We start from the raw sequence: 17576 nt of genomic DNA on the forward strand, positions 1-17576 counted from the left end.
TAAAGCAGATAATCTTTTTTTTAAAAGATTGTTTATGAATATAGGAAGACTTCAAAAGAGTGATTATCTAAACATGATTGAATGACTGAGTGTCTTTTTTTGTTATCCATCCTTTTCTCTACTATCCATTGATCTATGTCTGAGATGTTTATGATTTACTTAAGGGAGGGGAAACAACTGTTTTCCTTCTTTTTGAAACTGACTCCTCATTTACTTAGTCGAAAATGATAATGGTGTTTTTTTTTCAAAGCGCACATTGAAGAATAGACCTGGATTTATAATTAATCCATTAATATTTGATTAATGATATCTGTTCATTTAAAGTTCATTTGAACTTGAAGCGCAGTGAGAAACAACTTTAAAGGTATATATATATATAGTTATGATATTGTGTTTCATATACATTGTCATTTCTGAAGTGCATTTTTAATGCTCATTGTTTCAAAGTATTCAGTGTATACATCATCCCTCTTTTAGACGATGTTTCCCATTTTATTTTTAGTTTTACAACAAACTATGCAAAACAGTGACAGTTATGGCCAAGTGGGACTTTACTCCAACTACTTTTTACCATCTAATTATAACCTCTTTAGTGAGATTAGCCCACTGGAGTGGCGCACAAGGGCATGCTAAGCTAGTCAATAAAAATTGGATAGAAAAACCAACATGGGCTCGGTTTAACAAGCAACGATCTTATTGTATACACGCGCCACCTATAAGGGTATCGATTTAACAAGCATGTCTGTTGAAAATAAACGTTCGTTTCCCTCAACGCTTTACCCTTTCTATATCTTATCGAAGAGGGATCGAAAATGCCATTCATTCAGTTGGATCTTTCATTCATTGACTGACTGGAGGCAGAACGCTTGTCAAAAGGATTTATCGATGCAAAACTCAGGAGTCACCGGGACACAAGTACCTAGAAGGGCAATTAACTAGTAATGATATTGGTCATTCTGCTTCTGGTTCCATCATGGTGCACTCTTCATTTCTGTATTTCAGAAAAGCTTCAAAATTATGATCTGTGACGTGCGAAGTTTCCTTTTAGCAACCAATAATTTAGTCAGTCTACGCCATCGGATTTGCATCCACGATATCTCTTTGGAATAATGTACGCGTCATTACGTAAGGTGATATATTAGGCGAGCTGATAAACAATGGAACGAAAATGTTGTTGTGAATATCTGGTTTGTGTAATAATGAACTCCTTGTTGCTTTATTTTGGATAGACAATAATGCATTAACCTGATGGAGAGGTGACACACAGTAGTGAGGTGGAAAAAATACGCCATGGGATGAACAGGACTGTCATATTTTGCAAAATGGAGGAAGCACAAAACCACCTGCTGATCATTTTAATGGTTTACGATAAACTTGCTTTGTAATGAGTGGATCTATGAATAGCTAGCTTGTTGACAATTTGATAGATGAATATTAAGTGGTAAACGGTGACTTTCAACATTTCGATTGATATCAATTGCAATGGTGAATTCGAACGCCACGATGGCAAATGTGACAAATGCAAAGAAAAGTAAGGGGTCAGGGAAGTCCAGAGATGTCCATCGAGGGAATTTTAGCGCATACCAACGCGAATTAGACTCTATCATAAAGGATCTTAAAGACACCAATGACCCCAAACCAAACAAAAATCCAGTAAGAAATAGAGCTGCCAGTGAAGCCTGTGTAAAGCAAAGAAATAAATCCTCAAAAACACCCGAAGCAAAACCAAGAAGAAAACATGGCAGTGAAAATGCGAAGTTAAAACCCACCCTGAACCCTGTACAATTAGAAAAGCTAGAGTCCACTGCCTTTGCTGCACTCCAGGTTATTCAAAACACAGTGGTGTCTATCGATAAACTTCAGGAGGAGGATATTCATGAAGAAGGAGATGAGAGTTTGGTGTCAGAAAATACAGCATGTGAAAGTGGGTATGGGGTAGCGAAGTGGCAAAAAGGAACATTTCAGTCAAACTATCAAGTTTCCAGAGCATTAGAATCGAAATGTAGAAACCCAGTGGAAGACAGTAAAACGAATCCACAAATCCCTGATCAACGAGGGATAACGGCAAAAGGGTTGGGTGATCTTAAGCCGTTCAAAAACAGAAAATTACCAGAACAACACAAACCATTTAAACATGGAAAAGGAGGGCAGGAAATCTTTCAAAATGGCCTACAAAAGGGAGTGGACGACGATTTGAATATTCAAGAAATGCCAAACAAAATGAATGATCATAATACTGGTGGGATTGCAGCTGAACCTCAACTGCAATCAACGACGGTTTCGTCACAACCAATTTCCCACACCGAGAGAGGTAATTTGGCTGCGGAGGCAAGAAGCAATCCACGACTGAAAACCAACCAAAGTAATTTTCAAAAATCGATAGCAAGTTCTTCATTAAGATCATCGGGAAGACAAATGATTTCGACACGGACTCCAATCGATGGCGACACGGGAAGATCAAACCCTAAGCAATCAGGATCAAATACAATCCATAACCAACAACTCATAGAATCAAGTACACAAACGGATGTCAACCGTGCCGAACTTGATGCTTCAACTGACATCACCTATCCAGATCAAACTTATTTGCCTCGGGGCTTACTTGGGAGAGAAACTGAAGGATGCAAGGTCTCGGTTGCATCTGACGCTAATGAACTCCAGAGAGGCAATGCAGAAAGTGATTTATCTAGAATAAATGACGGGGATGGTCAGAAAGATCTCCGGGAGGAACTTGACAAGCTGAAAGAGGGTAATGAAGATCTTGAAAGGCAATTAAGAGAAACCATCGACTTTGAGGTTCAGGCGATGAAAGCTTACATCAGACTCGTCAAACAACATCGACAACTCAAAAGGAAATTACAAGGTTAGTTGTCATCCATTTCATGATCGCCAATCCTGATTTGATCTTTCTATCTTTTTTTCTTAGTATTCTCTCTTTTTCTTCATTTTCAAAAATAATGCATGTTTCTTCACCTTGATATTTGATACCCTATATAAAGAAAGCACTAGAGGGTGCTAAAATGGATGCAGGGGCTTCCATATATTGTTTAGGTAATAAAAAGGGAAGCGCCCACCCAAAAAATAAAATAGATGAATAAATTGGCAAATTAATAAATGAGTAAATGAGTAAAATAGATAAGGAAAAATAAAAACATAAAAAGATCGGGCATAAAGAAGAGAGAATAGTATTGGAAGTGAGGTCTTGCTCCTGTGAGGCTATATATTTAACCTGTCATTTGAGAAAAAGAAATGATGTAACCTTCAGATTCTATTTTCCGACGCCCCCGGATAATCACAAAGTCGCCAAATCATGTTTGATGCGTAAACTGCATTTCTTCTACCTCAAAAGGGTGTTTATATCTGTTATTGAGAGTTTAATTCTCAAGGAGTTTAAACAATTTACATTCAAAAGATAGAGGCAAACTTAATCACCGTGCAAAGGTTTTTTTTTAGAAAGACAACGGTCAATTGAGACGGAAGGTCATGTATGCCAACATCCCTGACAGACAAGGGAATCACCACAAAAAAAAATCGTTATAAATAAGAGTTGTGACAAAATGCAATATGCTGTCATTAATCTTATCAATGAAATACGGACAGGGGAAAATGGGAATTTGGCATATCAATTAAGACTGATATTACTAACACAATTCACCTGTTCAATTTTGGTCAACCATATTTATTGTGAAAGGCTATCTGATCAAATGTAGAACAATGTGGCTTCCTTTTCAAGGAGAAGGTATTTTATCATTCATGACAGTGTGGTTCTAAACCGGTGGAAGAAGATATACCCTTTTGTAATTTTTGGTAACGTTTACGTCTTAATACCAAGGGAGTTATATCACACGGCACAGCGAAATCTCCTTTCGAGGACAAAGAAATCTTACAAACCAGCAAACTCTACTGAGCTATGTTTCCTGGACAATATTGTCGAGATAAAATTGATCTAGAACTTATCTTTGATTTCAGAATTCGATCTTACTCAGTGGATTGAATCTACACAGCAAATAAATGATAAGAACTTATTGTGTCAAGATGAATTAAAATTTTATTTCCGTCAAATAAAAATATTGAGGAATTCTTGCGTCTGAAGTGAGGGTTTTTCACACGAAACCATGTCATTCATAATAAATGTAATTAAAAAAATAAAATAAATGATATAGTAAAACGCATTGCTGTTTCGGGTAACCCTGGCAATCGACATTCTTCTTAATACTAACATTTCTCAATTATTGAGTTGTCTTCACTAAAAAAAAAAACGATTGAGTAAAAATTTATATTGGGTAGAAAGGGAATAAGCATGTTTGCTGCGTATTTTTCCCCTCATATTGGGTAAAATGCAAAGTTGATGGGTAAATTTTTAACTCAACATTGCGTAAAATTTACAAAGTTCTTGGTATCATTTTAACAAGCAAGCATACATATTCCCATTTTACCCAATATTAGGTAAACTGTTTTTAGAAGTGTTGCTGCTCGAAGAAAAAATACACCCCCTCGGAACAAAACGCTATTGATTCGGAATGAAATTGAGGAAGTATTTAAGTACGCATGAGAACATTAAATATACAGGAAAATAATTATAGATTCCAATACGAGTTAAAACTAATGACAGAAGTACATGAAGCATGTCATTACCATCAAAACACAGAACTATACGCCCAAAACGTGGATAAAAGATATTCCCAAAAAATGGGCAATCGCATTTAATTTCATGGTTCAATATTATCCATCCATTAACTTTCCAACATTTAAATGCAATTAAAAATACGTTTACAATTCATGGTTCAATGTTTTGTATTTTCTCCTCCAGTATTTGGATAGGGGTGTATATTGGATTTTAATCGAATTTGGAATTTTGCGCTCATTTTTTAGTAGTCCACTGGGTGTCGACCATATTTTAATACGTGTCTCGTGTGGATTAGGCACTCCAGAGGATTTAATCTTTGGACCGCTTCGAGTGTTATTGACAAGGGATTGAATTTCTTTACACAAAACTTTCTCTTCTTGCCCCTTTTCATATCCAGAGGATATTAACAGATCTATCTATTTACAATTATGCTCTGCTGGTTTTACTCATACGACTATGGTATATTACATAACATATATTGGAATGTATATTGTCTGATCTAATATGATTTTGTATAACCCTTCCATTACTTTAGGGGCTAACTTGGGATGGAAGGGGAAAAATACCTTTTCATGCCACTTATCAAGGTTGAAATATATATTTCAAAGGCAGGCCTTTACTGTTTATAAGCGATTTAAATTTGTACAAGATCCTCTCGAAAAGCATTTTGTACTGAAGAGGCCACCTGAAAAAAATAAATTTATCTCCACGATGGACAAGAGAGAGTGTTGAGTTAATACCATTTTTTGTCTTTGACAGTTATCAAAGACAAAATCTGCCATTTTGCATAATCATGTTTGAAAATATCATCTAAATATGAAAGTAAAACCCTTGTAAACCGTAGCGCTCACCCTTAGAAATTCAACCTTGTTTTTTTCTTATCGTACCCAGAAATCTTTAAAGGAGACACTGTGATATTAAATGAGTTGCATCCTTTCTGCTGGAAGATGTAATGGGAACACGATAAATTCAACTGGTCCCGTTTAAACTAATGCTCCAAGTAGTCGTAAAATTAGACACCACTCTCCATTGTGACCTACTTGTAAGATAAAATAGTGCATTAATATCAACGGTTTTACATTAAAATGATTTCTCAGTAACACAGGGGACACGTCACGAACACTATAGCTGTTTGTATGTTTGTTTGTTTTAGGTTACTGGCCAAAAATGAATATAAAAACAGAAATCAATGATGTAAATACTTTGATTGAAATACATGATTTTAAATCCTACAAATATGCTTCAAAATAGGTATTTTTAAAGAAATAATTAACATTTCTTTGATTCTGCTACACAAATTTTATAATGAGTGAAGTAAGTTTTACTTTTTGTCAATTTATTGCTCTCAACACAAAAGAAATATGAAAGTGGAGCTTGGGTCGTGACATTTTTGTTCGTCGAAGAGGGACTTACAAAATGGAACTTCAGATCAAGACGGAATGTTATGCACTCCACAGTTAGATAGTGTTTTTTAAATGGTGTGTATCTTTATTTTCTTTAAAAAAATAATAAATACAACTTTGCTTAATTCATACTCGTGACGTTATTGGTCGATCGTCACGAGCAATATTTGTAAAAGTTATAATGTCACACAGAACACCCACATTAACACCCTCTCTTACTCATACAGACCCCCCCACACACACATATATATATATATATATATATATGTGTGTGTGTGTCTGTGCATATATATTTATATAATTTCAATTCACCTGGTCCAATTGCGGTTCGTTTTCACTCAGTGTTGTTTTATTCATTTCATTGCAATTAAAATGAAATAAACACATGCTATTGGAATTAAATGGTTTTCAATGATTTTGCAATATTTTACAGATTGCCAGATGGTTGTTCTGCACGGCCTTAATCGAATTTTTAATCTTGATTAGTTCATTATAGAGGTATGTTCGGCGATCTGAATTACTTTGAATGCTCCTTCTCATTCTCATCTTTTTTATGCATGCATATGCCAAAAAAAAATCCACGACAAATTCACTACCCGTTTGCTGTTGAAGTACAATTAAGATATTCCAACTAGCTCAATGAAAAGTTAGCATCAAGAACAGAAGGGAATTACACATGAATGCGAAGAAATAATAATAATAATCAATTTAATTTGGACAGTTGTTATGCGTCGGCATCCATTATAAAAAAAAGATTCTAATTGGCGCAGCAAAGAAAAGAAAAAGAAACCTGAGAGGGGGGGGGGGGGTGAGAATAATCTCTATTGAAAAGTATGCGTCAATAGTGAAGTTTTGGAAGTAGTATAAAGCAAGAAATATTGACACAGACATGCTCCAACAATGATGATAGGTGTTTATTGTCTAATGATTTTCCCCACAATGATTTTTTTTTAAAATCAAACTCGACATTCTGGAGAATGCTTATCATGCTGATGGGTTGGCTGATTTGTGTATACAATGTACTATTGGATTCCTTCCTCTCCAAAGAGACCCTAAGTTATGTCCACCACCTTTCTACCTCATCTTAAGAAATACCATGATGATAATAATTATCAAAATAATGGTATGTATCGTAATTTAATCTTAACAAATCTATCATGAATAATTTGGTTACACAAATCTAAACAAAAAGGAAAGAAGTAAAATCATATTGTAAGGAGAGTTATTTTAAACAGGGTAAAGGATCTTCATGCACGGTCATTATTGTAAAAGATGCATTTTGACAGGATTAAGGAGAACTCTGACCTTGCATCTAAATGTGATATCAACTCCATTATATCCTACGTCAGATTGAATTAGACGTTATATTCTTGTGTCATTGGCTTCTATTATTGAAAGAATTGTGTTACTGATCAAACTTTCAAACTGTCAATATGACCATTGTCCATAATACAATATCAATTTAAATCCCATATACATTCAGTTGCACTTTGGAAAAAAAAAGATTTTGCTTATGATATTAAATCAAATTGATCGATGTGATTTATTTTTTTTTTACAATCAATGATAGCATGATGTTACCATAATAATAATGATGATAATTCATATTCTCTCAGGGTAGCCAATTAAGAACTTATAAACTGTATTACCAACGGACCGTGAATAGCATCATAGGTGATGTTTAACATCACCTTTATAGTATGTCGAACGTCTGACAAGAAGGTAGAGGTCCCATTTTTAAGTATTTGACACGACTGGGCCAGGGTGCTCTACCACTGAGTCATTTTCTCGGATGTTGAAAAAAACTCATTCTGACTCTTGAAATCTTGAAAGGGTGTGCGTGTTTGGGTGTGTAAGTAGGGATGCGGGCAAGTAGATTGGCGGTTGGGGTTGCGCCAGTGGCGTATCTTTAGTCTTCCTTTTTTTTTTGGGGGGGGTGGGCTTTTTGTGTCCAAGTGGGTGAACCGAATAAGGGCCCTCAAGTTGACTTTTCTAGGAGCTCCACTGGATCGCGGGAACTGGTCGGTGTGTACTGGAGTCATGTTCACTTTGTACAAGATTCGGACAGGTCTCCAATCAATTCAGGTCATGAGGTGTAGTGGAACGACTTTGAACGTGGTGGGAGTTTGACGCCATAAGTCACTACTTTTTGCGTTTTGTTCACGTTTATTAAAAAAAAATGACCCCGCCTCCGGTTCTGCGACCCCGTAATTTATGTATTTCGGGTGAATATTAAGTACGAATGTGTATTGTGATGTTGTCTATGTTATGGCGGGTGTGCGTGTGTGTGTTCAAAGGTTCCTCCCTCGTCCCATCCTCTTTATTTCCAAGCCAAGGGAGAGAGTATATGGCGTAAGGCGTGTGTATGCTTGAGCGATTTTTGTTTACAAATATTAGTAACGAAATGCATGCGTGTGTGGGTGTGTGTATGTGGATATCAAACAACTTTCAACTGCGTCCATGGCCATGATGGCCATACGGATCGGGTCCAGGAATTTTCATGACCTAATGAATTACATAAGTGTGTACAGTTTTCTTTGATTTTACTTTTAATGCCTGTTATGAACCCGGTCGCTTCTCTTTCTCTCTTCAGTTTGAATTTGTTTTCCCCTGGAAAATCCTATGTACTGAGTTTTTACTGACACCTTATAATCAATCCCTCAGAAAGAAGCCTGTCTTAGGGAAATATGATCCGACTAAATTCTAAATGAAATACTTCATAAACATATAAAGTATGAGTTGCTGGATACTTAGAATTCTTATCACTTCTTATATGGATTAGTACTTGACGTCACGAGGTCTGAAATAAAGGCCATTATAAGCAATATAAGAAGTGAACGGTAAATTTTGTTTGTTTGCATCAGTATCAGGATGTTGAATCAATAACGGTTTATATGTTTATGATGAATTATGATGAAAGTGTAGTGCTGTAGTGGTTCCGACCCTCGCTTTATAGTTAGAGGGTCGTGTGTTCGAATCCTATGAATTCCGTCAGCAAGGAATTTATCCAAGTGAGTGGAATTGGTGACCAACGACTTTGTTTGTTGAATGCTTAAGCACTTGCCTGGTGGCTCATCTGTTTTCGATAGTCATAGGGTTGTAATATCATTGGAAACATTAAGGGCAGTAGAGTAAAGTAGCTGTGCAATGTAAGTGGACCTAAATGTATATCATGAAGGTTTTAATCCAGATTGATTGAATGGTCGGTATACAATATTACGATGCATTCATACTTTAACAACTATGTTAATAATAAATGATACCCACTATCATGACTATTGTGGCGTCTTCACAAACGAAGCCTTATTTGAGTTCATAACCGTAAATGGATCATTATGAAGTTCATGCAACGCAGGTACATTTTCTCCCGTACAGAGAAGTAATTTAAGGGTGTATAATAAAAAAATATATACCATTGATATATGCAATTTGTTGTATATACTGGTTCGCCATAAACTAATTGGTACCCTCATTACACGGCACAACATGTGTAATTTGCAATATCATTATATGTTGTTTCAATGCCTGTAATATCATCTATAGCGTAATCACTCTGCTATCATTATTTTGATCTATTGCAATTCTGACTATTATGATATTGCACGTGCCACAACGTGCTAGCTTTATGTTTTACGTCACGGCTCCAGTTCTCACGTAGATGCTATCTTTTTTATTATCTTTTTTGATAATATAATTCATAAAGTGAAGAGAACGTGAAATAATGGTCTAGCGTTCCACACGGCTTCATTTGAAATCCAGGCGTCAACTCGGCTTACAAATGCTGAATATATGATCGCGACCCATCAGATCAATATCCTCCTCTGATTTGTAATGTCAGACATCTTTCATCATGTCATTCGTGAATGGATAGAATAGTTAATTTCCAGCTTTAATATGGCTTCTTCTACTAAAGGAAGTGATGACGACCTATTTGGCACCTTTCCGTTATCTGCATCTGCATTGTTAGAGACATTGTTGTGACGTATCTCATCTGGGTCATTGGTCTCTATATCCTCTCATCTTCTACAACCAATAAACACGAATTATACACGCAAACATCCAATAATAATTGTATCTGAAAGTATATATTAAAGTATGATAGGATAATACCCGCGGGGAGATATTTCAAGTGTACCCTCAAGTTTGGATATATTGGCAAATGATGGAAGACACTATCCACCCGGTATTTACCCATAATTTACTTATAAAATGATTTATTAAATACTATCATTATTATTATTTGTTTGGCGTCACCTGTGCCTGGGAGTCCAAAAGCGAAATGAATCTCTGTGACCCGCATGTTTCTCCTCCCGATATATCTGATTGGGGGTGCTGGTGCAGGTGAATAGCGAGTGGGTTCTTAATGGGCAAAGATGGTGACTCTCCTCTGCAAGGGGCCTCCATGTAAAGTCCTATCCTGTAAATAAAATATAATTTTCTTGAATACCTTTATTATACACCAATAGTAAACAATATACTATACGTAAATAACACTATACGGTAAGTAGTCAATTGAGCATGGTTATATAAGTGAGAAAAGAATGATGGAAGATACGTGAAAGCATTCTCATGAATTTGTTTACCTTGATTGAATATAAATTTAGAAAACAGATATAAATATAATAAAACAGCCCAAATAAAAAAAGAGAAATTACTAAAAAATGCATATTTTTTATAAATCTATTTTGTTGAACATTAAGGTTTGTCCTAAATTTTCGTGATACTGATGAGACAAAAATAACGAATATTCGATATCTGAATTTGACGACCATAATGGGAATTTGATCAGTATTTGACTAGTATGTAGCCTTCTGGATGAAAGCTCATCTTCGCTTGTCAACATGTATTATTGCTGGATAAAGATCATATCCCAAGAAGCATAGAGTCGCTAGTGTCCATGTACCTGTTATCTTCTTTTACTTCTCATTGTAAAATTCACGATGCATATACTCCAATCTTGTAGCCTAAAAATACACACAATTTATCACTGTATCTCTTCGCACAATCCGCGAATTATCTGATTATAAATCCCTTTTCTATGGTTTTGTCTTTAGGTTTTTTTTCCAGACACTCCAGTCGCTGAGAAACACAATAAATACTCAAGAACTTTAGCCTTCTCACAGATTTCTTTTTAAGGATTTGCATAGTTTTTGTCCTCGAAACATCACCCTCTTTACAATATAGGCCTACTTTGTTCTCTATTTCCAGTTCCACACCTATATATTTATGTTAAAAAAAAGAATAGTATATGAGCCTATTTTAGTCATCTCTGTATTTTTGTCGGTTTTCTAAGTGATTCGAAACTATAATGGCAATAATATAATAAGAAAGAAAAATATAGTATTATGGGTTCATTTTCGACTACAGTGATATACTGGAACGTTTGGTAGATTACGTCAAGAATATGATTTTTTTAAGTAGTAAAGTAGAAAAATGGTGACTTCAACCGTTAGGTTGTTTGCCATGTAGGCCTCCACTCTATATTTATTGGGTAAAATTGCTCCATGAGGGTAATTATGTGTCCAACAAACATTGGGCATTTCTATTGGGCATTCTTATTTACTGCTCCAAATTGGTTGGACACATAATTATTATTCTCGTGCTGGTTAAAATTTTACCCAATATTTTTTACAATGTATAATCTGCTTCAACTACAACAAAAAAAAACAGCATCTATATGCTACTGTATAAAGCGCTGCTATACTGCTAGTACTACTAAGTACGTTTGTTTCGTCCTTTCTTTGTTTTTATTTGTCATGTTCTCATGTATCGCTTTCTCATAATTCACTCGTTTGTCCTGTTCAATTGTCTTGTCATATCATCAAGACTCATTTGTCTTTCATTTGGGACAATGGGACACAGATAATTGCTATCAATACAAAAAACATTGATATTTCATTTACATGAACCAAGATATGATTTGTATATTATATGAATCTTATTTTTTATTGAAGGCAACCTTCATTGAATGGCCCTTCTCCAGGAAGATACAATCTAATTTCATGATGTTGTACTATATTTCGCCTTACTTTGCAAATTTATTGTTTAAATAAATCTTTTCAATATAATTATCAATGAAATGGAATCGTGAAGAAAAGTCTCAAATACAGAAACATACAGTTGACGAGAATAAAACTCGAATATAATGGAAACAAAAGTTTGGAAAGCGAAACTTCGATTTCTCGAAGTAGGCAACATTAACTTAATAAGTGGGTTCCTAAAGTTATAATCATATGTTATAATGTTACCATTTTATTGCAATATCCTAATCCTGTAAACGATAAGTCATACTTATATTTTTACAGATAAGAATGAAACCTAGAAGGAAAATAAGGAACGCAGATGCTTATTTAGCCCTTAAGATAAGATAAATTTCCCCAAAAATATCAAGACAGGGGAAAAAATATTTATTTGTCAGATGTATTATTTTTATGTATATTATATTTTTTTATTATAATGCAGAAAGTGAAAATTTCCTGTTACGAGTATTATTTCTATATCTCATCATCCCCGTTACCTCATTCAATCACATCTTATCAGATCCTATCTGGCCTTATTTAATATCATCTCTCTCTCTCTCATATATTTCTTATCTCAATTTTACACCATATCATACCGTTATTTTCTTCGATTATATTACATGCATCTTGAAACTTTTGTAATATTTCTTTTTATTTCCGTTAAATTGTGTTTAGGCTATGTACAATTTTGTGCATTTGCTGATAATAAATGCTTGTGTCAATAAATGATAAATTCATACGCGCCCGAAAGAGTGTCTTGAATTGAATTGAAATTGAACTTTCGAGAGATTTCTTTTTTAATTCTGTAAATATTGTATAATTTGAGGGTTGAAATATTAATGTAGTACAGATTAGTTTATTCCATAGAGATATATTATTAGTATGTATATCTGTATCTCTGTGGTTCATACGGACCTATTTGAGACCTCGATGAGAAGGGGTGTGTTTCCGTGTATGGATAATCCAATGAACATGATGAATAGTGATGATGGTGATTATTTTCTCAGCGAATAGACCGTATCATCATTGATAATGCTTGAACATACAAGGAGGCTATCAAGAATTCTCAAACTGCTTTTTATGTGGCTGTTATAGATTATTTTACAGCGTAAATTGATAATTATTTTTGTAATAAAAATATCAGCTTTCAATTTCAAATCAAAGTCGCAAATTGTTTTCTTTAAGATATATTTTGTTATTTCAGGTATTGAAAGTATTGATTATTGCATAATATCAAATGCATATTGCATGGGATCATTGAACGGAAAATGCTTATGAAACTTTTAGTATGAAATAAACAATTATCTAAAATAATGAAATATAATCCCATTATAATGTATTGTGAAGTTAGTTATCGAACTACATGTATTTGTCACTCATTCGAGTAATTTTATTTTAAAGTCAGTCTACAAACTCTCTGAAATATGTGCTGCCCAACAGTCTATGGTTAATTCTTTATGTTCTCGCAAGGGATTTTATACTCTAAGAGGATTTGGCACATGTAATTTGAGTGTCAAACATTGAAATTAACGGGAAAAAACACATTTCAACTCATCATCGTGTGTACGTCTCTCAAATCTAATTTGAAACCTTACATAACTTCTATAGACATAATTACAATCATGGATCTATTCGTTCCACCACAACGGTTCATAATATATAGTAATAATAAACATTATTTCCCATAAACTTTGAATGGAGAAGCCGCATCTTAAGGCTCGAACAATTACGATAAATCATCCAATCAAGATGCTGTCTGTGTGGTAGAACATTATTTCTCGTCCTTGCTGACAGGATCGTAAAATCAAGTAATCAGTATAGTACAAAAACTCCGGTAAATGGATTTAAATCTTGTTTACTTGGCTCCATCGTTATTATCCTTGATTCATAAAATGTATTATACCTCGGTGCAAACTAATTATCAAACTGTACAACATATTCATTATAATAATTCAATTTGAAAAGCGTGAACGATTGTTATCGTATCAAATCCTCGTTTGTACACAAACCTTGATAATAAAGCATTACTTCTTATCAAGTTACAAACTATAGTGCCACACCTTTCGCTAATAACTGATCCTTGCTTTTATCTATTATGACTTATTGTCATGATATTCTCCTTCGAGACAAAACTTAATCAATTTATTTACATTTATTGCATCCGTATACCTTTCCAAGCGACCTCAATCAAATCCAGTATTTTTAGTCCTCTATTCATTCAGTTTTAATTTCTTCAAATCAATGTAGGGTATATCATTATTCAAGCTTTTTACTCGTTAAATATTTTGAACAATTCCAAGTTTTCTGTGATTAATGGTGTGGAAATAGTGAACCCTTCTCCGTCCAGCAATATAACTTCATTATGACCTTTTTGATTGGATTTATTATACTTGTTAGTTTACAACTTGGTTTTAGTCTATGTAGAATGTCTTAATTTACTCTAAAGCAAGCGTTTATGATCTCTAAGGAAGGATTGAAGGATTATAACTCTCTACAGGAACTGGCATTGATCTACTTTTCCATCACACAGCTCTAGCGTACCCGAAAGGAGGGGGAAGCAAGGGCTTGTCAAATAAAAAAAAAAGATGGCTTGTCAAATAAAAAAAAAGATAAAAAGATTTCAAGGTACACCACGCCATCACTTGACCACATTTGTTGACGTCAGCATGGTCAGTATCAATAATTGTCATTTGATTTACCTTATTTTTGCCGATTTTGTGTGGAATAAGTCGATATCCACTGTAGTGTCATGTAAAATGAATTAAAAATGCAATTCGCCAGTTGATATTTGCGTGTATATAGAAGTTGCGCACTAATTCAGAGGCCCATGCATCGTTTGCGTATTGAATTACTTATACCATCGGATGGTGACTTCAAGAAAAACGTAAATAATTATTTAACTTTCGGCACGTCTGTAAAACACTCAATTTAATTCGAACTTGCACACGTTTCGAAAGTTCAGAGCAAATGAAACCAATCAGCATTTTGCTGAATACCATAAGAGCGCCATCCACGACATAAATATCATAGGTTCATTGAACTGGACCAATAGGTGTTTAGAGTTCTTTTCAGGATTACACAGTATCACAATTTGTGAAAAGGAATAATATGTGGAAAAAACATCCAATTGTATGATTGTTTATTTTTCTCGATTCTAACCGCATAATGCTTCCTGTCGTGTTAATTCATACCCTCTAAATTGAATCGTCTAGAAGATAGAGGCCCTGTAAATCTCAGGTGAACTAGTTGGAGATGTGGTGTCAGGTTAAGTGAATCATAGGCCTTTCTTCTATTGATTTCATCTCTGGATAATCGATAGTAGGATAAAGCCAAACAAAACAAGTCTATTGTAAATGTAAGAAACCTTTTGGTCATACATGGTCATGGTTCACAAACAAAGAAAGGCATCTGTTGTTAGAAGTGCGTTGGTAAAGTAGCGTGCATGCAACGAGCCGTTTCCTCTTATTACAGACAGTGGTCTCATTCTTTTAAAGAAGAATCATGCTATCCCAGCTACCTGCCCCTCGAATAAAAAAGGGCAATTTAATCTCCTTCGTGTGGAAAAGAAGAGGATTGAATGTCAAGGACAAAGAATAAATCTCCATTGAGCAGTCCGCCTTGGTGGACATCTCTACAGATTAAGTCATTCACAATGAAAATTAGAAGTTGCCAGACTTTGATCGTTGGACCCAGAGCTTGCAGTCGGAAGATGACGACGTTAGCAGAACAAAATTGTCTGCTGGCATTTAAGAAGAAAAAAAAAACACACGATAGGTTTCAACTTCTCATAAATTTGGATGGAATGATTTAAGAATAGGCCTAATGGTGTCTAGAATAAGACCACAGACGGCCATTACATAAAACACTGTCTTTATGTTTTACTGGTGGGTCTATCGACTGCTCAAGAAAAGGATATACAGTGAATTGAAGTCAGCTAGGCATGTCTGCACTCTCTTTGTGCAAATGGGCGAATAATTTCTCCTTCATACAGAACACAGGATATCCAGTTTAATGCCCTCGGTTTATGGTTGGTGATCGGCCATTGTCCAGCCTTTTTTTGATACGGTGACGAGCTCAAGCTATGTGCAATTATCGTGGCGTCTTTTTCTTGCGCGAGACTGTCTTCGGTGGCGGATGGTTAAAAAAAAAACTAGAGCGGAGAATGAGATTCAGTACGGTTCACCAAGGCCACGTTAACACGGATGTATCTCGGTTTCATGGGTTATTTTGACATGTCTCTCATCTAAGCTGGAACTTTGCCCTTGTTTGATACGGTAATCAAGGATTTCATTAATGTCGATCATGTTGGACGATTTCCGGTCATGCCGGTTGAGTCTCTCAGGCGTTTCTTACTTCGAAGACATCTTGGAAGCAGATGAAGAGTCTGGTGAGTATATAATCATAATTATGCCACTATGTATTTCTCTTGTAACTTGCCGGTCGCGAGGACTGATCTTCCATTAGATTGAAATACGTCTGATACATAACTCTGCTTTGGGTATTTTGAGAATGGAAGATTTTCAGTTGAATTTTCTTGAACCAACATTCACATTCCACGGGTGTATATATATATTTTCAATCAAATGTTCTATAGGTCTATAGGCCTAGACAAAATGGGGAGTGAAAGGAAGATGGTACGAGATATGGAATAACTGTGGAATTATTATTGATATATTTAACACCTGTGTGGAGAGTGGGAAAGTGTGGATTGACGCCTTGCCAAAGAACGCTAGTCGACGTACGATGGGATTCGAACACACGACCCTCTGGTTAAAAGGCGAGAGTCAGAACCACTATACCACTACGCTTCTCTCGAGCGTGGGCGCTTCTTGTTATATTCTATGTTTAAAAAATCTTTAAAAATCACATCGATGTTTTCTTTCCAGTGTTAGAACACGCACTGGGGAAGAGAACTAGGGGAGAAATTCTTAATCAGTTTCTCATCGAAACAACGTTATTCTTAGAAAAACAATGGGAAGAGATGATAATAAAAAAATCATAAGAAATACAGCAAATTTTTTTATGATGCAGGTCTATTTATTCACGATTCTGTTCGTTAGGTCGCTTTTGTTTTATGAGGAAAGAATGCGACGATGATCCATTGATACGGGAATCAAGTTATAGTGCCTCTTCGTATTGTGTTGAAATATATAGTTTGCATCTGCGCTGGACAAGGTAGTGTTTTTATTTTCGCCTCGCCTGGCTCGCATCATCATTCTGCCAGCGGGGAGGTTGACGGTGAAACGCATTTTCATCTGAAAAATTCATGAATGTCTCCTCAAATAGACAGAAAACATCGTTTCTCTCCTGGTCAATAATCGAGTAGATTAATGTTCCTTTTCTTCATCGACGTTACCAGTCAGCCATGCCAGGTCACGGATGATTGATATTTCTGTTCATCTTGAATTTGTTTAGCAATGATGACAAGAAAACAAGCACCGCCAAGTTTGCCGATAGCCAACTCCACACGTACGTATACCTTGATTGACACCATTATTAACGTTTGGTGAAATTGAATGGGACACA

The 17576-nt window shown here is 35.3% G+C and overlaps 1 protein-coding gene across 3 annotated transcripts in view; it reads left to right on the plus strand.

Annotated features, from left to right (window-relative positions):
• Positions 1 to 789: 789 nt before the first annotated feature.
• LOC121411369 overlaps positions 790 to 17576 on the plus strand; it is a 46358-nt gene continuing 29571 nt past the window's right edge. The window contains exons 1-2 of one of the 3 annotated variants that reach the window (XM_041604048.1): positions 14942 to 16437; positions 17466 to 17519. In XM_041604048.1, coding sequence (XP_041459982.1) covers positions 16344 to 16437; positions 17466 to 17519 — 148 coding nt within the window. In that variant the 5' untranslated portion in view covers positions 14942 to 16343. Of the gene's footprint in view, positions 2864 to 14941; positions 16438 to 17465; positions 17520 to 17576 lie in introns of those variants that run through there. The other 2 variants (XM_041604047.1, XM_041604049.1) reach the window with 2 other exon arrangements.

This window comes from Lytechinus variegatus, chromosome 3 (genome assembly GCF_018143015.1).
Source record: "Lytechinus variegatus isolate NC3 chromosome 3, Lvar_3.0, whole genome shotgun sequence".
Taxonomy (NCBI): domain Eukaryota; kingdom Metazoa; phylum Echinodermata; class Echinoidea; order Temnopleuroida; family Toxopneustidae; genus Lytechinus; species Lytechinus variegatus.